Source organism: Salvelinus fontinalis, chromosome 2 (assembly GCF_029448725.1).
Source record: "Salvelinus fontinalis isolate EN_2023a chromosome 2, ASM2944872v1, whole genome shotgun sequence".
Lineage (NCBI taxonomy): Eukaryota > Metazoa > Chordata > Actinopteri > Salmoniformes > Salmonidae > Salvelinus > Salvelinus fontinalis.
In genome coordinates, this window is record NC_074666.1 from 75,122,825 (window position 1) to 75,144,627 (window position 21,803).

The 21,803-nt window shown below is 43.5% G+C and overlaps 1 protein-coding gene across 1 annotated transcript in view; it reads right to left on the minus strand.

Annotated features, from left to right (window-relative positions):
• The window catches only part of LOC129825938 (ubiquitin carboxyl-terminal hydrolase 43-like), a 107,772-nt gene that overhangs the window by 29,874 nt on the left and 56,095 nt on the right, over nt 1-21,803 (minus strand). The window contains exons 5-7 of the mRNA XM_055886080.1: nt 17,606-17,741; nt 17,326-17,470; nt 9,431-9,593 (exon numbers count right to left, since the gene is read on the minus strand). Of these exons, the coding sequence (XP_055742055.1) occupies nt 9,431-9,593; nt 17,326-17,470; nt 17,606-17,741 (444 nt within the window). The remainder of the gene's footprint in view (nt 1-9,430; nt 9,594-17,325; nt 17,471-17,605; nt 17,742-21,803) is intronic.

The following is a 21,803-nucleotide window of genomic DNA, read 5'->3' on the forward strand; positions in this document are numbered from 1 at the left end:
CAAAATAAATCAAATCAATATGGGTGAGGTGGCCTGCTACAAACAGGAATGGATTTCAGACTATAACTAGCAGTCTGGCTTTGAACGTTCTCAGCTAGGAACTCACTTCTAAAGCATGCCGTGTCCAGAGATGATACAGATTAGACAGCAAGCTCTTAGCTCTTTTACTAGGTTATATGGAATTGTTTTAAGAAGGTCATACCAAGGATAATTTAGCTATTTGATTTAGAATTTTATTTGGTCTTACTGCTATTAGCACATACAAACACTTTGAATAACAGATTCCCTACTTGGAACAACAGATAGTGCCCCAAAAGAGTCCAAAGGAAGTTTGTTCAGAAATGTCTGTCCTACATATTTGATAGGCATTTAACCCCTTATTTTGGTACTAAACAGTCTCCATATATACTGTAATTCCATATTTTTTTTCCAACTGGTACCGGGAGACCTTCAGACCACTCTTGTTGTGGGCAACTGACACGTACGTGAGAGTCTCAGCTCTTGAAAGGGGGGTCATATTAGTGTGTAGACCACCAAATTGCTCGGAAGCTACAGACAGAAGTTGGCAAATCGGCTGTACTGACTTCAGATGACTTCCAAGACACGTGTAGGGGTCGTAGAGCAAAGCGGACAACACCATCGTGTTCGTGAAAGTCTCATGCTTTGTTCGGACTCTACAGATGATTTTGTGAGAAGACCGATTTTCGCTCTAGAGCTGTTACCTTTCACTGCAGATGCAGAAGTGCGACACCAGCGGATGCAGTGGATTGAGACGTATCCAATGCAAAATGACTGATATCTCTAGTTTCAACTCATTTTTTATTATACTAATTAGATTCATCAAGAAGGTCTTGGAGTTGACGGTTAAACAAAGCAATGACACTGAAATGGAAATTTCACACTGTGCTGGTTAGAGGAATGTACCTGCAAAACCTATTTCCTGTAGGACAATAAGAGAAAGACAAAGAGTGCAATCCACATGTCATTTTCTCTGCACACAAATATCTTCATCCTTCACCTGATGAGACAGAGACACGTCTGAGCCCACTTGGGCACACACTAGTTGAATCAACATTGTTTCAAGGTAATTTTTCAACGTGTTGTGACGTGGAATAAACATGAAAATACATTGAATTTAAAAAAAGTAATCAACCAGTACTGTTTTCATCTCATTTCAACCAGCGTTAAACATTGAAATTAGGGTAAGAGAAATTAGGGTTTACATTTCATTATAGTACAACGGTTTAATTTGTCTAACCTTAGCAATTTCTTCTTAGCTAGCTACTTAGCCGTCTGTGTATAAAAGATAATTGCGTAATTATCGTATTCCGTCGTCTATCGTAGTCCACACTTATCTGCCCAGCAGCTAGCAAACGTCCACCGTCTACCGAATAGTAGTATAAACTTTTCATTACATTTCATTATAGTACAACGGTCTGATTTTCATTTTCACTACAGTACAACGGTTTGATTTGTTTGATCTTAGCTAGCTACATAGCCGTCTTTGCATCAAACATAATTGTGTAGTTATTGAGGTTCGCCAGCCAGCTATTTTCGCCCTAACGTAACGCAACGTAGCCAACACTGCTAGCTAGCCAGCTTGCCACCGAATAGCAGCATTGTAGAAACGAGTGCATTACAACGGAACGACTTGATCAGTGTAGTGTTGGCTGACTACACAGTTGTCTTTGCTATCTTTGATTTGTATTTGTTCGATCTTAGCTAGCTACTTAGCTGGCTCCATAGCCGTCTTTGTATCGGTGATAATTGTGTAGTTATCAAGGTTCGCTGAGGTTCGCTAGCCAGGTATTCTCGCCCTAACGTAACGTAACGTAGTCAACCCTGCTAACTAGCCAGCTAGCCACCGATTAGCAGCACGGTAGAAACGATTACATTACAACGGAACGACTTGACTTGTGTAGTGTTAGCTAGCTACATAGTTTTCTTTGCTATCTTTTTATCTAAGATAATTGTGTAGCTTTGAGTAATTATCGGTTAGCTAGCCAGCTATTTTTCGCCTGCCGCGCTGCCGTCCTCCTACCTAGCCAACACTGCTAGCTAGCCAACTTCTACCGAATAGCAGCACTGTAGAAACTTACATTACAACGGGACGACTTGATTAGCGTAGTGTTAGCTAGTTGTCTTTGCTGTCCTTGTATCCATGATAATTGTGTAGTTTAGAGAAATTTAGTGAAATTGTCGAGGTTACCTAGCCAGCTTCACTTTCAACAACGTAGCCACTGCTAGCCAGGCTACTTCACCAGCCAGCAGTACTATATCATTTTAGTCAATAAGATCTTGTATTTTATTTTTATTTTTTTGCAACGTAAGCTTAACTTTCTGAACATTCGAGACGTGTAGCCCACTTGTCATTCTAATCTCCATTGCATTAGCGTAGCCTCTTCTGTAGCCTGTCAACCATGTGTCTGTCTATCCCTGTTCTCTCCTCTCTGCACAGACCATACAAACGCTTCACACCGCGTGGCCGCGCCCACCCTAACCTGGTGGTCCCAGCCCGCACGACCCACGTGGAGTTCCAGGTCTCCGGTGGCCTCTGGAACTGCCGATCTGCGGCCAACAAGGCAGAGCTCATCTCAGCCTATGCGTCCCTCCAGTCCCTCGACTTCCTGGCACTGACGGAAACATGGCTCACCACAGATAACACTGCTACTCCTACTGCTCTCTCTTCGTCTGCCCACGTGTTCTCGCACACCCCGAGACCTTCTGGTCAGCGGGGTGGTGGCACCGGGATCCTCATCTCTCCCAAGTGGTCATTCTCTCTTTCTCCCCTTACCCATCTGTCTATCGCCTCCTTTGAATTCCATGCTGTCACAGTTACCAGCCCTTTCAAGCTTAACATCCTTATCATTTATCGCCCTCCAGGTTCCCTTGGAGAGTTCATCAATGAGCTTGATGCCTTGATAAGCTCCTTTCCTGAGGACGGCTCACCTCTCACAGTTCTGGGTGACTTTAACCTCCCCATGTCTACCTTTGACTCATTCCTCTCTGCCTCCTTCTTCCCACTCCTCTCCTCTTTTGACCTCACCCTCTCACCTTCCCCCCCTACTCACAAGGCTGGCAATACGCTTTACCTCATCTTTACTAGATGCTGTTCTTCCACTAACCTCATTGCAACTCCCCTCCAAGTCTCCGACCACTACCTTGTATCCTTTTCCCTCTCGCTCTCATCCAACACTTCCCACACTGCCCCTACTCGGATGGTATCGCGCCGTCCCAACCTCCGCTCTCTCTCCCCCGCTACTCTCTCCTCTTCCATCCTATCATCTCTTCCCTCTGCCCAAACCTTCTCCAACCTATCTCCTGATTCTGCCTCCTCAACCCTCCTCTCCTCCCTTTCTGCATCCTTTGACTCTCTATGTCCCCTATCCTCCAGGCCGGCTCGGTCCTCCCCTCCCGCTCCGTGGCTCGACGACTCATTGCGAGCTCACAGAACAGGGCTCCGGGCAGCCGAGCGGAAATGGAGGAAAACTCGCCTCCCTGCGGACCTGGCATCCTTTCACTCCCTCCTCTCTACATTTTCCTCTTCTGTCTCTGCTGCTAAAGCCACTTTCTACCACTCTAAATTCCAAGCATCTGCCTCTAACCCTAGGAAGCTCTTTGCCACCTTCTCCTCCCTCCTGAATCCTCCTCCCCCTCCCCCCCCTCCTCCCTCTCTGCAGACGACTTCGTCAACCATTTTGAAAAGAAGGTCGACGACATCCGATCCTCGTTTGCTAAGTCAAACGACACCGCTGGTTCTGCTCACACTGCCCAACCCTGTGCTTTGACCTCTTTCTCCCCTCTCTCTCCAGATGAAATCTCGCGTCTTGTGACGGCCGGCCGCCCAACAACCTGCCCGCTTGACCCTATCCCCTCCTCTCTCCTCCAGACCATTTCCGGAGACCTTCTACCTTACCTCACCTCGCTCATCAACTCATCCTTGACCGCTGGCTACGTCCCTTCCGTCTTCAAGAGAGCGAGAGTTGCACCCCTTCTGAAAAAACCTACACTCGATCCCTCCGATGTCAACAACTACAGACCAGTATCCCTTCTTTCTTTTCTCTCCAAAACTCTTGAACGTGCCGTCCTTGGCCAGCTCTCCTGCTATCTCTCTCAGAATGACCTTCTTGATCCAAATCAGTCAGGTTTCAAGACTAGTCACTCAACTGAGACTGCTCTTCTCTGTATCACGGAGGCGCTCCGCACTGCTAAAGCTAACTCTCTCTCCTCTGCTCTCATCCTTCTAGACCTATCGGCTGCCTTCGATACTGTGAACCATCAGATCCTCCTCTCCACCCTCTCCGAGTTGGGCATCTCCGGCGCGGCCCACGCTTGGATTGCGTCCTACCTGACAGGTCGCTCCTACCAGGTGGCGTGGCGAGAATCTGTCTCCTCACCACGCGCTCTCACCACTGGTGTCCCCCAGGGCTCTGTTCTAGGCCCTCTCCTATTCTCGCTATACACCAAGTCACTTGGCTCTGTCATAACCTCACATGGTCTCTCCTATCATTGCTATGCAGACGACACACAATTAATCTTCTCCTTTCCCCCTTCTGATGACCAGGTGGCGAATCGCATCTCTGCATGTCTGGCAGACATATCAGTGTGGATGACGGATCACCACCTCAAGCTGAACCTCGGCAAGACGGAGCTGCTCTTCCTCCCGGGGAAGGACTGTCCGTTCCATGATCTCGCCATCACGGTTGACAACTCCATTGTGTCCTCCTCCCAGAGCGCTAAGAACCTTGGCGTGATCCTGGACAACACCCTGTCGTTCTCCACCAACATCAAGGCGGTGGCCCGTTCCTGTAGGTTCATGCTCTACAACATCCGCAGAGTACGACCCTGCCTCACACAGGAAGCGGCGCAGGTCCTAATCCAGGCACTTGTCATCTCCCGTCTGGATTACTGCAACTCGCTGTTGGCTGGGCTCCCTGCCTGTGCCATTAAACCCCTACAACTCATCCAGAACGCCGCAGCCCGGCTGGTGTTCAACCTTCCCAAGTTCTCTCACGTCACCCCGCTCCTCCGCTCTCTCCACTGGCTTCCAGTTGAAGCTCGCATCCGCTACAAGACCATGGTGCTTGCCTACGGAGCTGTGAGGGGAACGGCACCTCAGTACCTTCAGGCTCTGATCAGGCCCTACACCCAAACAAGGGCACTGCGTTCATCCACCTCTGGCCTGCTCGCCTCCCTACCACTGAGGAAGTACAGTTCCCGCTCAGCCCAGTCAAAACTGTTCGCTGCTCTGGCACCCCAATGGTGGAACAAACTCCCTCACGATGCCAGGACAGCGGAGTCAATCACCACCTTCCGGAGACACCTGAAACCCCACCTCTTCAAGGAATACCTAGGATAAAGCAATCCTTCTGCCCCCCCCCCCCCCCCCCCTTAAAAGATCTAGATGCACTATTGTAAAGTGGCTGTTCCACTGGATGTCATAAGGTGAATGCACCAATTTGTAAGTCGCTCTGGATAAGAGCGTCTGCTAAATGACTTAAATGTAAATGTAAATGTAAGACTAACTTAAATACATTGACTTAACTTGACTAACAGGTGCTTACATCAATCTAAATTCAACATAATCAGCAGAACTATGTATACGTTAAAATTGCGTTGAAACTTCTAGTTTTTTTCTTCCTATATTGAAATTATGTTGAATTTTAGATTTTATTAGACATATTTTATTTTGTTTCAATATCAGTGAGATCAAGTCCACCATCCAGATGCCTACCTCTATGTACCCTGCTAAGCTTGGGAAACAGGCTGTGTTTGTTTCAGCTGAGCTATCATGTCAACACATTTAGACATTGATCAGCTTCCATACTCCTTTGTGTAGACTACCTAAATAACATTAGCCCTGTGAATAGGATTCCAAATTCATGATAACAATAAAACACTTTTACCTTTGGATATTGTTTTGTATATGAAGGATTTAAAAAATGTTTGTTATTAAAATGTTGGATTCACGTCTCCATCTCAATCAAAATTCTATGTTGAAGAATATGACTAAATCAGCCCACATATACAAGTAAGAGTCAATGTTCAGGCACGAATTGTTGAACTGTGGCTTCACATTTTATTTCAATATACCTCTTTATTTAGGTCGATAACATGAAGTTGAAACAATGACGTTGATTCAAACATACCATTTTACTATCAACATTGAAACAAGGTCAAATAAAATATGTCTAATCAAACATGAAAGTCAACATAATTTCAACCACCCAAGTGTACAAAACATTAGGAACACCTTCCCAATATTGAGTTGCACACCCTTTTGTCTCCAGAACAGGCTCAATTCGTCAGAGCATAGACTCTACAAGGTGTAGAAAGCGTTCCACGGGGATGCTGGCCCATGTTGACTTCAATGCTTCCCACAGTTGGATGGACCATTCTTGATACAAACGGGAAACTGTTTAGCGTGAAAAACCCAGCAGCATTGAAGTTCTTGAATCACTCAAACCAGTACACCTGGCACCTACTACCATACTCCGTTCAAAGACAATAAAATATTTTGTCTTGCCACATACACAATCCATGTCTCAATTGTCTCAAGGCTTAAAAATCCTTCTTTAACCTGTCTCCTCCCCTTCATTTACACTGATTGAATTTGATTTAACAGGTGACATCAATAAGGGATCATAGCTTTCACCTGGATTCACCTGGTCAGTCTATAGCCCTATTTGCACGGGACTAGTATTATTATAGAATGTCGGTTATGTAATAATTACCCCAGCATGTCCCTTTTTCTAGTGGACGATTCTGACCGGATTAGTTTTACCAAACTGCCCCTGTAATACTTTTTTCCCTCATTCACAATTGACCATTATGACAGAAGCCTGGAGGCTCTTCTAGGCATGAAGATATTTAAAATGTCTTGGGGTAGCCTAATATTGGCCTAATGAATGGCCTTCAGTTCAGAGAAAGTCAAAATAATAATGCATACGTATTTGGCAATTTATCAATTAATTTGCACAATATCGTCCATTCATCTTTTAAAAGAGAAGTATTGGCGCTAGGAAAGTTGATAAATGAAAAAACAGATCATTCATCTGTAGGTTACGTGTATAGCACATTGTTTTAAGCATCAATTTGTTCCCATGTTCTTACCCAAAATGGCTGCAACACCTGCTAAATGGGTGCAGCACATGCTAAACACGATTAGCACGGGATAAGTATTATCAGAGGACCTTATTATCCCTGCCCTAAAAACAGTAGGTTTTTAGGGCAGGGATAATAACCTTCCTGACAAGTAAAAATTACTGACATGGCAGATTCGGACGAGACTAAAATTACAGAAGTGGTGATTTGTGCTTGTGCACATAATTACATTACCTAAGCTCCTCCAGTAAAACGTATCCCGTCAAATAGGGCTTTAGTCATGGAAAGAGCAGGGGTTCCTAATGTTTTGTACACTCAGTCGTTATTGAATAAGGGATCATTTATTTTACGTTTCTATGTGGAATTAATGCAATTTAAAAGTATACATAGTTCTGATGATTATTTTGAAATTAGATCAATGTAACAACCTATTAGACAAGCTATTTAAAGGAAAAATCCACCCAAAACCATTCATTCTTTTAATTTACAGTGTTAATTAACACTATGTGAGAATAATATTTTTTTGTGAACGAATGTTTCATTTTGGCGTTATAATAAGGTTGGCAACAAAATGGAAAATCGTTGTGGAAATCTGTTGCAGCTCAAATCGACTACAAAATCCACATGCAATGCTCTCTTTATGGGCTGGCTGGCTAGCAAGCAAGCAAACATAGCTACACACAATAATACCAAAGACAATATCAGCATGTGAAGTAACTTTTAGGCTAAAATTGCCTAAGAAAACGGCGCTATCAATTTAGGAGTCTACAATCTCAGCATGATCAACCTGTAGATCGACGTGCCTCAGAGAGCGGAATCTGACATTCTCAACGGCAGATATACTTTTGAGGAGATGGGAAACGTTGCCCATGCTATGTCTACGGTACAGGCTGGTGCATTCTGGGCGATTCTGGGACAAGGACCGCTGTCCTTCAAGGAGTGAATGGGAGTCTATTGGGCGCTAGCTCAAAAACCAACACTAGCACGAATTTCGTCAACAAGAAGTACAACATTTCATATATTTTCCGAGATGTGAGATAATTAACTTGCTAACTGTAATAACGTATAGCATTGGAATCGTGACATTACGTACTTTAGATGGAAATAGGCACGTTTCTCGACATATACACTGACTCTGAGAAGGGATTGCGTGACGATTATCTTAGCAACCGTGTGACACAGCATGACAACGTGAGGCGTAATACGTTCCATTATTCATTGGATTCCTATCTCCTTTCTTTCATATCTCTGGCAACGGCACCATGTAATGCACCCTGGATAAAAGAGGCAGACAAATAGGAAAAAAGGATCCTCTGTTAAATAAAACATTTCTCGAGGTAGGAATATAACCAATGGCTCATTTAAGAGAAGACATCATCCCGTGTTATGACATCGGCCAGTATTGAAATCTAACATGTATGATAGACGTTTTCACGATCTAAAAGACCTATTCCAGTGTAGTGAGAGTGACTTTACCACAGTGCTACGTCATAGCGGACAGATTTCTGCCTGCTTGAAAGCCAATAACTCAGATAAACATGAAAACATGAAAGGACCCAGGGAATTGATAGAACATCCCTCAGGGATGCACAAAAACAATATAACATTCAAAATGGGGGAACCTTTCCTTTATATTGAAGTTTTAAACACGTTTTTATGTTTACAACTCTGGTTGAAATTAGATGAAAACAGTACTGGTTGATTACTTTTTTCAAATCCAATGTATTTTCCAAGTTGATTCCACATCACAATACGTTGACAAATTCCGTTGAAACAACGTTGATTGGTTGTGAAGTTTCACATCTGACACCAGTGTGTGCCCAGTGGGAGGGTTAATTAGCAATGTTGAAGCATGGGAGAATGCTGAGAGACACTAAGCCTTCTGGATGGGATTGGATTTCTCATGGCCGACTCTGTGAGGTCTCCTGAGCGAGTATTGATCCCTCCACTGCTGTCGGGCTGGATGTCTGATGGATTATGCCATCGTGTTAGATCGTGTCAAACTTCACAACCAGTTCAGTTGGAGACTCGCCTCAATTAGATTGACAAGAAACTCTCAGAAACTGTGACTCATTGACTGTGGCTCATTCAACTGTCACATGAGATAGTAGAGGCCTTTCTGTGCTGCATATTTCCCCATCGACATAAAGTCGTGAGGTCTTTTCCTGCTGGCCCAAAGTCGAATGAAAAGTCTATATGTAGAAATTACTCATGACCTTATGTTGTAACTGTAACTTTCTCTTTCACTTCTGAGTGACAGTATGAAGAGGTGAACAACACCAACCGCCCCTTAGATCCCAGAGTGTGTTTGAAACAGTCACCTAACCTGACAGCCTGCTGGGCATTCCAGGCGGCGTTGCACACCAGCAACAGGATCTTCACCGGCACACCATGGTTCAGGAACTCAGATGACAAAGTTCCGGATGGAGGTAACCTTTGACCTTCGGGCCCGGAGGAGTATGGCGAGGACGGCAGGCTGTGGTGGTACCCTGCAGGAGAGGAGGAAAGAGGGAGGAGACAAGAGGGGGGGGTGGGGAAGTGAAGGAAAGTTAAATATAAGACTTGGCGAGACATTCTATTTGGGGAGGAAGGGAGAACAGATGGGAGCGGGCGCTGCAGACTCTCCCAGCAGGAGGTCTTATCTGATGCAGCTTTTCACTCCTGGTGGGTGCCAGCACTTCTCACCAGCTAACTTTTCTTCCCTCACACTGTGGAGTGTGACTGAGCAAAAGCCTGCTGAAATTACAGCACTCACAGACGTGACATTAGCAGATGCTGTGTTACCAACCTACTAACCTCATCACCAGGCTATTGCGCACAGCGCATATAAGCCTGGGATATCAACCACTCACAGTTGGCTTTAGTGAGTGACCATAGAATTATATGCTAGTGATTCTATGGCAAAGTATTTGTCATCATTTCATTTTAGTGAATCACATGTGCTTGTGGTGTGGTGTGTTTGTGTTGCTCTGTGCTTATGGTGTACTAGCGTACGGGGGAAGATGTTGTGGGAGATGATTGGTTGGTAGATTAGGTAGATTAAGCCAATGCCTTGTGCCGGGAGTTTCTCCCAGCTCTATGTTTTGGCCAAGTTTGACGCACTGGTCCACCAGACTCTACTCACATTTGTGCGGGAATGTCTGGGAACGAGATTACCAACCTACAGATAATGCCAACCCATCCCAAAAATACTTGGTGATAAATCACATGGTAAATAGGTCTGTAGACAGAAACGAGCAGCTATTGATTGGCCCGGCGACAGTGTTCTCCCAAAACCACAGCTTTGTATTAAACACCGCTGTTTACACCCATCCAGTTCACAATTAATCATCGCCAACGATGAATGTCACGCTTGAAGGCCCCAAAGCCGCCAAGATCCTGAGTGTGCAAATATCCCACCATTCAACCCAGCCACACCACAGATCTAATACCAGGATATAGGAGAGTGAAGGAATGCATGGAAACAAAGACCTATTCAATATCAATCAGACACTTCATGTAAACAGCTCTGATATGATATGATAGAGCCCTGACCCGAGAGTGTACATAATGAGGAAAAGTATTACTGCCCTTCATTTATTCATGTTCAACTAATGAAGCAGCTGATCAAACTCTCTTCAATCATGCTCTGCAATTGTTGACCACTGATCGCTGTGAGGATGATTTATGTAAAGAATCCCTTCTTTAATGACTGGTGAAATGTTCTAGAATTCAGCAGTAAAATGCAGAGGTCACCTCATGGACTGTCCCCATGTGATTGATGCTGGGAGGAGGTCTCTCATTGGTCATTAAATCAAAGTGTATTTCTTTATGTTTGGGCATCACAAATGTATTGTTTCTAGACATCTCTCCCAAGGTCTTTTCACTGGTCTTTAAATTACAACCAGTTTCCTACCTTTAGGTTGATGTCAGCTTTTCAGAATGACAGATGGAGTGTCAAAATAGCCCACGGCAGATTCCTGTAGATACACAGAAACTTCAACTTGTACACACACGCACGCACACAAATGTAATTTAATATGCCTGTTGATTGTAGTCTCCTGTGATGAGTGATATGACTCACTATAAGATCATGGAATAGTTGTGTATTCACTCCTGTAGTCTAGGGTCTGAGAAACACTTTAATTTTCAATTCCCTGACAGATGTGAAGGACAGGATGAGCCAGCCTGAACACTGTGAAAGCCAGTAATTAAACACCTCTGCCCCCAAAGAGATCCAGTTCAATGACTGGATTAACAGGGTCAGGTATTGACTGGTTTCGAGAAAGCCGTGAAGCCCTATAGTGAAGACAGACACCAAACTGACCACATACCGAGACTGAGACGTCAGTGATTACTAGGGTGGTGGCGATCATGAAATTTTGTCAGCCGTTGATTGTCAAGCAAATAACTACCGGTCTCACGGAAATGGACCGTTAATTAACATAAACACATTCAGCATCTCCTGGCTTCCACACATAGCCTATAAGCCACTGATGCAGACATTTGGAACATCTATATTTTAAAAAGTCTAATAAATCCATAGCCTACACCATCACAATAAATCCATTATGTATTTTAGACAGGTCTAAAGAAACAGGATATGAAGAAAATGTAGTCTATTTCAGAAGAACAGAATAGCATACTCTTTGTCCTTCTGTTATGTCCTGATCTGGCTATGCCATATGGCTGTGGGCTACACTAGTTCATTTAGCAGACAAGATTCGCTTAGAATTTCGTGGCATTATTTTATAGTTTGAATAAAATCGAAAATATATTTTCTCTAAAGGATTTCTGAGGGAGTGCGCACATCCGGCTATTCTGTGTTGAGCGGTTAACAAAGAAACAGGTCCTCCTATATGCTTAATTTAGAGTTATTTATGCAACTTTAGTTGTGATCAAAACGTATAGAACAACGTTTGTATTTTTAATACAAGGCTGCATGATGCCACTAATGATGATTTGAAAAAAGTCACATGAAAGGCATGAGCTCTGCTTTGTCATTTGCGCAAGGCTGTACACATTTAATCAAATCAAATGTTATTAGTCACATGCGCCGAATACAACAGGTGTAGACCTTACAGTGAAATGTTTACTTACGAGCCCCTAACCAACGATGCAGTTAAAAAAAATACGGATAAGAATAAGAAACAAAAGTAACAAGTAATTAAAGAACAGCAGTAAAATAACAATACTGAGACTATATCCATCGGGGTACCGGTAGAGAGTCAATGTACATGTAGGTAGAGTTATTAAAGTGATGATAGATGAAAACAACAGAGAGTAGCAGTGGTGTAAAAGAGTGGTTGGGGGGGGGGGGGGGGGGGGGTGCAAATAGTCTGGGTAGCCATTCGATTAGATGTTCAGGAGTCTTATGGCTTGGGGGTAGAAGCTGTTTAGAAGCCTCTTGGACCTAGACTTGGAGCTCCGGTACCGCTTGCCGTGTGGTAGCAGAGAGAACAGTCTATGACTCGGGTGACTGGAGTCTTTGACAATTTTTAGGGCCTTCCTCTGACACCGCCTGGTATAGAGGTCCTGGATGGCAGGAAGCTTGGCCCGGTGATGTACTGGGCCATACGCACTACCCACTGTAGTGCCTTGCGGTCGGAGGCCGAGCAGTTGATATACCATGCAGTGATGCAACCCGTCAGGATGCTCTCGATGGTGCAGCTGTAGAACCTTTAGAGGATCTGAGGACCCATGCCAAATATTTTCAGTCTCCTGAGGCTGAATAGGTTTTGTCGTGCCCTCTTCACGACTGCCTTGGTGTGCTTGGACCATGTTAGTTTGTTGGTGATGTGGACACCAAGGACCTTGAAGCTCTCAACCTGTTCCACTGCAGCCCCGTCAATGAGAATGGGGGTGTGCTCGGTCCTCTTTTTCCTGTAGTTCACAATCATCTCCTTTGTCTTGATCACATTGAGGGAGAGGTTGTTGTCCTGGCACCACACAGCCAGGTCTCTGACAAGCACTTGATAATGCCTCGAATTTCTTGGCGGCATACCCTTTCTGTGGCCGTAATTCCCCTAAAAAAAACATGTCTTTTGAGGCCAATGGCCGTTGTGCCCTTGGGCCGAATATAATAATTAGAATTCCCTTCTCCTGGCTGCATGCTCCGAAACACCTCTCCCCCAAACTTGAAAATCACGCATTGCGTACAGTATGTATGCCAGTTAGGCTCTACACCCACTGTAAAGTGGATTAATGTGCTTCATTTTAAGAAGTTATTTGGCCACTTTAGTTGTGATACAAACCGAAATCAAAAAATATATGCCTATGGACTAAGCTACATAAGGTGAGAGACTATGACTTGAAAAAGTTTTTAAAAAAGGCACGAGCTGTTTCTTGCCTTACTGCACAGCTGGGCATCATTCACAAGTGATAATATATCATTCACAAGTGATAGGCTAATATTGTCACCCATCAGACTGTTCTTGATCTAATTTTGTCTTTACATATACTAAATAATATATGTGATTCTTTATTTATTTAGAATGGACCATTATCATGCACCGGTCTCGAAACAGGGGCAGGGGAAAAATGCACGTCATCTATGCACTTAAATAACGAATGGAGAACACTTTTCCTGTAGTTAATTTTCATGCCAGCCATGTAGGCTATACTCCTGGTGTAAAGAGAAGAAATGTGCTTAATATTAGGAAAGTTGAGAAATAAACATAGTAGGCCTAGCTTATAGAAAGCTGATGGGAACCTCCTCTTTTTAATAGAGGCCATCACTCTGTTTTAGCACGCAATTGCATAGCCTAAAGATATGTTGCACAACATGAGCTCATAGCCTCTCATGAAGTGTTTGATTAGATTTTCGATTACATTTGCATTGATGTCAGAGTGATTAGAGGGACAATATACTGCTGAGGACCAGGCAGCTTGTCACGTCTGCTCCCGCTCCCCCTCCCTGGCGCCAGGCTACCCGTCTTTATACGCACCTGTCACCATCATTACACGCAGCAGAGCTCATTGGACTCACCTGGACTTCTTCATGTGGTTGATTGCCCCTGTATATCTGTCTGTTCCTCGGTGGTGTTCCCTGTGTCCACATTAATTGTTGTTATGTGTTCCTGTCCAGATGCTGTTCCTGTTCTGTTTCATGTCCATCAGTTATTACACCTTCACTCCCTGTACCTGCTTCCTATCTCCTGCGTCAATCCTTTCACAGTTAGTATGTTTGGTAGGCTACTAATAACCATCAGCAGCATCAGAGCTTGGAGAAGCCTAATTACCATGACTAAACGGTCATGTGTAATTTGAGTGCCGTCATGACTCGTAACCGCCGGTGTGGCGGTAATACAGTCACCGTAACAGCCCTAGTGATGACTTCATGGCGTTTGTATCCTCCACTGAGTGACCTAGTTAGCCAGGCTTCTGAGTGTGTCCACACTGAGGAGCCTGAACTAATTATTGGGCTTTTCAAACAAGCGTTCCACATCAGTTCCACCTAAACTGGAAGCCCTGGCTGTTTGTTAGACAGTAAATTGAAGCACATGTGGAAAATCCCACTGATGCCCTGACAGGGGGAAATCTATGGCCTGGCAGCCAGACAGCATACTGTATTACAACCATACTATATTAGAGACACAATGGACAAACCATGTCATGGTGGGATGCAGGGTCGACTGAGTTTGGGTCATTGATTAGATGAAATCATGCAATCTGTTATTAATTTCCTTAATATGAGCCTGGTATGAACAACCAAGACACTGTCAACCCAATACAACCTGAAGAAGGGGAATACCTGATGGGGAAAGAACATGTTATCTGTGTGTATGATGCACTTCACTGAATGTGAAATAAGATAATTCTATGAGAATTGCCATGACAATGGAGCTCTGTGGGTACAGAATCAATGTTTACATAAACTGACATAGGAAGTGCTTACACCTCTCTTCCTATTTCACCATGCCATGAAAGGTCAGGCAGGAGGAAAAATACTCCCAGACACCATCATCTCTCATGAATCTTTTGTGCCACACTGGGATATTCCATACATTGTAGATAGTTCATGTAAACCTTGTTGACAGCGACTCAATTACTCATTCTCCTCGCTGACAACCACCAAACGAAAATGCTGCCAGGCACAGACACACGCACACTCCACCATTTTTCTACAGGCCGCTCATCAAGATGTGAAGTGACATTACTGATAGGCTGTGTTAAACAGAGGTGGACAGCCCCTGCTTCACATTTTTATGATTTTGAACATGATTCTAGGACATTTAGTGATAGCCATTAGTGACAGCCAGTCGCTGATGTGCTTAAAGTGAGTCACCCTCTGAATTCACCAACTAATGTACTGTAGCATGGTGCTAAGGCTCTTGTTTTTTTAGCCATACAGTAAGTGCTACAATTCATTTCAGTTGATGCCTCAGCTTGACAGCTTCTATTGGTCCCTGAGACACATATCCAGTTTGTCAAAGCACAAGCCTGCAACACTAGTGTTTAACATCTCTGTCTAGGAGTTATTATACAATTCAGGCGAGCTCAGGTTTCTGTAACGAGCAAAGCCGAACATGAACACTTTAGGAACTTTAACTTCCAGCTATAGAGGCATTATGGCAGTCCTCCTGACCCAGAAACTGTGGAGAAATTAGCTGCTGTCTGGTCAGTCTTTAGAGGCCACTTCACTCAAAGACACTGCCAGCCCTGTACCTGACCAACGCTGTCAATTGCTTATTGAAAGGATTTCTTCCAAGCAGAGAGGCTGAACAGAGCTCTGTAGAGTCCCACATGCTTTTCATACCGAGAGAAGTGAGTAAAGAATGCTGTATGTAAACTAGGGAGTAGTACAGAAGTGGTATAGTAGAGGAGTCTTTTAAATCAATGTAGACACTGTTCTGGGGAAGAACAGATACGACTCCATTCCCATCCCATTACCATTCATAGTTAATGTGTGTGAGGTGCATATTGGCATATTGATTTCAAGTACACAAAATGTACCTTCCATTAGCAGCAGTGACCATAAAAGTTTATGGTCACTGCTGATTTAAAGAGGCACATTACACAACCCAATGAGGTATAAGCTGAGGTGAAGCCTCCTCCGTCAGTACAGTACCACATTTCATGCCCGTCAGCTTTAGGCCAAATAGATAATGATTACAAAATGATTACTCAGTACTCATTGTGTAACAGTGTTTGAGTTCTGTTATCAGACTGGATGTGCATGAAATGAGAGGATGCTCTGTTCAGCAGGGAGGTGGTGAGAGAAACCTCTCCATATCAACCCCACTACGTATACAGTCTGATAAAACATCCCAGGAGGATTCAGTGTGTGTGTGTGTGTGTGTGTGTGTGTGTGTGTGTGTGTGTGTGTGTGTGTGTGTGTGTGTGTGTGTGTGTGTGTGTGTGTGTGTGTGTGTGTGTGTGTGTGTGTGTGTGTGTGTGTGTGTGTGCAGACCAATCAAACTGAGTAGTCGATTATGTGTGGTCTAACCAAAGATGATAAAGGAGAGACAGATTTCTCCAATCACTTTGCTCAGTGGTGATGCAAAGAAGTGTCATTTTCAGGGACAAACCCAGCTCTGCTAAACCCAGGGTGAAAAATGTGGTAAAACTATCAACACAATCTGGCTTCTGGGAACAATGTCTGTTTGCCCTTCACATCATCAGTACAATTACAGAGGAGAGATATTTCAAACATAAATCATTCGATGACAGCAAATCTTTGCGGAAAATGATGGTGATTTGAGTAGATCTGAGAATCTGAGTTTTATTGAAAATGTGTTTAAAATGTGTTTGTAAGCACACATGTTCCCCAAGGACTTCTTATTCTACATTGTGAGTTCCTCCTGGAATCTATCAGACCCAAAGTACACAAACAAATGTGTGTGTGTGTCTGTTTTCTCACAGCAAGGTCATTCATTATCTTGTTTAAAAAGAAACAATGCATTTCTCCTCAGTTGTTCATCCTGATGTTTGGAAGGCTTGTGCCAACAGTGCACAGTTAGGGTAAAAGCTACTGTACAAAGAGCATGTAATTATCACCACCAGAGGAAGGACAGACTTTCACATAATACCCTGATATTTCACAGAGGTTATACATCCCATCCTGTTAATAGAGTACCTCTGTATGTCCTTGACTGAGAAAGGCTTATTTCACGATGGGACTGAAATGACCCCTGCTTGCTCATAAAGTGGAAAAGGGACAGATTCTATTGGATGATCTTGGTTGATAGTGGTGATATTGATCTGAATGTCCCTGGAATATGTAGTTGTTGCTACGGTTACCTGAGAATAGTGCAGAGCCTCCTCTGATGTATAGGGGTGGGGCCTGGAAGGCATAGATGATGTCAGTCTCGGCTATGCACGTCAGATCCTCCTCATCAAAGAAGGAGCGCTGAAAGCCTGTGGTGTAGATCTCTGTCAGGATCACCTGAAGAAAGAGGGAGAGAGGAAGAGAGAGATAGCAAGAGTATCCATCTTATTTAATCAGAGACTTGGAAAATGGAGTGAGAGTGAATCTGAGGATAGTGTGCATCATCAAGAAGAGTGAGACAAGATCACCTACCTGGTCTGGGGAGATCTTCCCCTCATCCGCCAACATCCTTCTCAGAAAGGCCAGCGAGCCAAAGAGAGGCACAGCCAGCCCGATGCGCAGGTATCTCTGACCCTTCGTACTGAAGACCAGAGTTACACACAAAGGCCTGTCGAGTGAAAGAGAGAGAGAGAGAGAGAGAGAGAGAGAGAGAGAGAGAGAGAGAGAGAGAGAGAGAGAGAGAGAGAGAGAGAGAGAGAGAGAGAGAGAGAGAGAGAGAGAGAGAGAGAGAGAGAGAGAGAGAGAGAGAGAGAGAGAGAGAGAGAGAGAGAATAGCCGCTGCATTGAAATCACTACCATTTTTATTACAGTCCATGACCAGGAAGAGACATATAGTTTTCATAAATTAATCAATACATTTTAGCATTAATAATAGATCATTAGGACAGTTTTTTATGTGTAAGAAATAATGGAATCTGTATTGTGGGTCGATGCATTTCTAAAGCTGAGCACTTGGCTCTTACTTCTACTTCTGTGATTCACCTGTAAGAGTCTATGTGTGTCTATATGTGAGGACTGTAGTGAGCCGAATAGACACCCCACTCAGAATGTCAGTCTCCTCTTCTGATAAAGAGAGATATGGGAGCCAATGACAAAATGACATACGCGGGAGGTCTCGAGTGTACAGCACCTCTATTCTACAGACAAGACTCTTATTTTTTATTTAACTAGGCAAGTCAGTTAAGAACAAATTCTTATTTACAATGATGGCCTAGGAACAGTGGGTTAAAAGATTTTTACCTTGTCAGCTCTGGGATTTGATCTAGAAACCTTTCGGTTACTGGCCCAATGCTCTAACCACTAGGCTACCCGCCGCCCCTTATCACCTTACACTCATATTGAAGGGCTTGAGCTCAGGCTCAATAAAATAAAAAAAATGAGTCATGTTTTTCTTTTGAAGCAAGAAAGAGACTTGTTTCCACTACCTTTTTGCCTGTAATCGACTATGGTGAAACATTGTACATGTTTGCCCCTGTGGTTGAACACTGTGTCCCATGTGGTGTTGAGGTTTGTTACAAACTCCAATGCTTTCACCAATCATTGTACCCTCTATACCAGAGTGGGCTGGCCTTCATTAGCACTTCAGAGACTAAGTCATTGGTATGTTGTTATTTACAAGGCCATACTGAGACAGCTCCCATTTGACCTGTGTTTTACCTGTGTACATTGTCCAGCAGACTAATGACAATTATCAATTAAAGTGAGTTTTGTGATGTCTTGTTGATGACCTGCTCTATAATCCCCCATGGAGAAGATTTAACATGATAAAGATAGTGAGAGATGCCACTGCCAGCACACAGGCATTATCACACATGGGGACAGAGGACACACAGCAGTGGGGGATATACAGTATTATACAACGGCTGGGTCTAATCCTGGCGGCTGATTGGTTAAAACCTCATTCCAGCAGGTGTCTATTCCACAAGTTACCACCGGCTAAATCTATGACGTTAAAATGCCTATTTACTATGTTCCATCTGACTGCGCTAATCCACTGTCTCATCAGCCCAGCCAGGCAATTTATAAACTCCACTATGAAAAGCATCTAACATTTCGTCCTCAACAGCAGAGATTTGAATAAACCTTGCTGTCTGTCACTCCGACATTTGCAACATTGTTTCAATATTCAAATTTGATCTCCAGCTGTCCCATAGTAATGAACGTGTCGGGAGTCGGGATGAGACAGACAGGTAGGCAGCTTTTCTCAGCCAGTCTAAATCATGAATCAGCATAATTTCTCTGGATATATACAAATAACTATCAATAGAAAACAGGTCAAACTAAACGAAGAGCAGCTAGTTTGAAGTTTTTCCAGTTTCAGTTTGAAGTGATTGTGTTAGCTGTGTTGTTGTCTATCTCTTAAACAACAGTGTCCTGACGAGAGAGCACATTTTCTACGCCAGGTGAAATCGTGCATCATTAGCTCATTGTTATGGATGTATCCAAATAAATATCACTAGAAAACAGCTTAAAATGCAAATGCAGCTACTTTGTTGTTATTCTGGCTGCACTGTTAGACGTGACTGTAAGTTAACCGTAGTTGGCTAGCAAGCAAGTGATAAGAACGTTGCCAGCCAATATGGCAATGGAATATTTAGAATGAACGACTGGGTCACGTCCATAGATAAAGAACAAAAAGACTGAATGACTGGGTCGCGTCTCTGGCAACTGAACCGATAGAATGAACGACCAGTCGGCTTAGGTAGCAACCCTAGATTTGTGTCGGGACTATATCTTGTGGAAGGATGAAATAGTATGAATAAATTCATCCAAATAAAGTTTTTAATGAAAATATGTAAATCATTATTTGAATATGTTGGTAACCCATTGTATAAAAGTGACAATGCCCTCGAAGCCGGTGTTAAGAGGATATATTGGCACAGTTTGCTGGCCCTCAACTTCTTCTCGGGCCTAACAACACCCGTGCCAATATATCCTCCAAACACCGGCTTCGAGGGCATTACTTAAGTAAGTAAAGGTTGTTGAGCTGTGAGATCCCCTGCTGTCTGGACTCAGGGTAACCTCTACACTGGGTGTCAAGGATTCTCAGCATATGCTATAGGGAGGGGTATGAAGAGGTTATGCAGTCTGTGTACATCTATATGCACAGACGCAGCGCACCTGAGTCCATTCCTTTATCTGCCTTTGACTAGGCAGTAGGAACACCAAAACAGTGCCTCATATTATCACGGTTCTTTTTGTGTCTCAAGACACAAACAGTGAAGGCAGTAGTTAATCAATGGTGCTCTGAGCAGGCAAGCGTTACTAATTCATACTAATTACCTTGTTTGGAACCATTCTGGGAGCGGCAAAACATCCCTCACACTCAACAGCTCAGAACTAGAAAGGCAGGCATAGGGATAATTAACAATCTATAACGTTACATGATGCACCCAATACCTATTATGGGAATTCAATTCCCAGCGACTGAATACTCAACTAAAGCTCTCAATTGAATGGTAATCTGAGTCTATGATTATACTAAGCTACTGCAAATAGTGGCTACATCCCGAGAACACCTTTCAGAGGTTTAGCTCCCTGTCTCGGAGTACAAAGCTGAATCAATCATGATAATGAATCGCAAACCTTTTCCTCAGGAGGACAGGAACATTATACAAAAAGATCTCTGAAGGATCTTTACAGTAATAACATGCTGATCTGTAATGAGTGGCTCATTTAGTGAAGTTAATGTGTTTAAATGGAGATGCCTGCCATACCACTCAATCCATTAGGGTACAACATCAATATGGGTCCATGTCGGGCTGACTCTGCCACATTGGTTAACACACTAGATCATAACTAACCACATACTGTATATATGACATGTCTGTCAGAAAATAGGTACTGTAGCAGTCCAATAAATAAATGTATTTGTGTGAGGTTGGGGTTGGTGTAAATGACTGTTGGTGTTGAAAGTCTGCACTTTAGTTTGTGTTAGGGTTTATGGAGATAGTTTTGTATATGACACCTTTTTTCTTACATGGGCAACCATGTACAAAATCTTAAAAGGCAAACCATCTGTTTCTTCCTTTCATAACTGTCTACAGTATTCAATGTCATTAGCCAAAAGCAGAACGAATGAGGCGATTATGTAAAGTTTGCCTGGCAAGCTGTTTGTTAGAACTAGATTTTTAAAAACGATTCTCCAATTAGCATAAAAGCTTGCTTAAGGCCAGGCACCACAGGCTGAAAGGACATTTTTGCATCTACAGTGCGTTCAGAAAGTATTCATACCCCTTGACTTTTTCCACATTTTGTTACATTACAGCCTTATTCTAAAATGTATTTATTTGTTTTTTTCCCTCATCAATCTACACACAATACCCCATGATGACAAAGCAAAAACTGATTTTTAGAAATGTTACTTTACTTAGTACTTTGTTGAAACACCTACGGCAGTGATTACAGCCTTGAGTCTTCTTGGGTATGACGCTACAAGCTTGGCACACCTGTATTTGGGGACTTTCTCCCATTCTTTTTTGCAGATCCTCTCAAGCTCTGTCAGGTTGGATGGGGAGGGTCGCTGCACAGCTATTTTCAGGTCTCTCCAGAGATATTCGATCGGGTTCAATTCAGGGCTCTGGCTGAGCCACTCAAGGACATTCAAAGACTTGTCCCGAAGCCACCTTTGCGTTGTCTTGGCTGTGTGCTTAGAGTTGTTGCCCTGTTG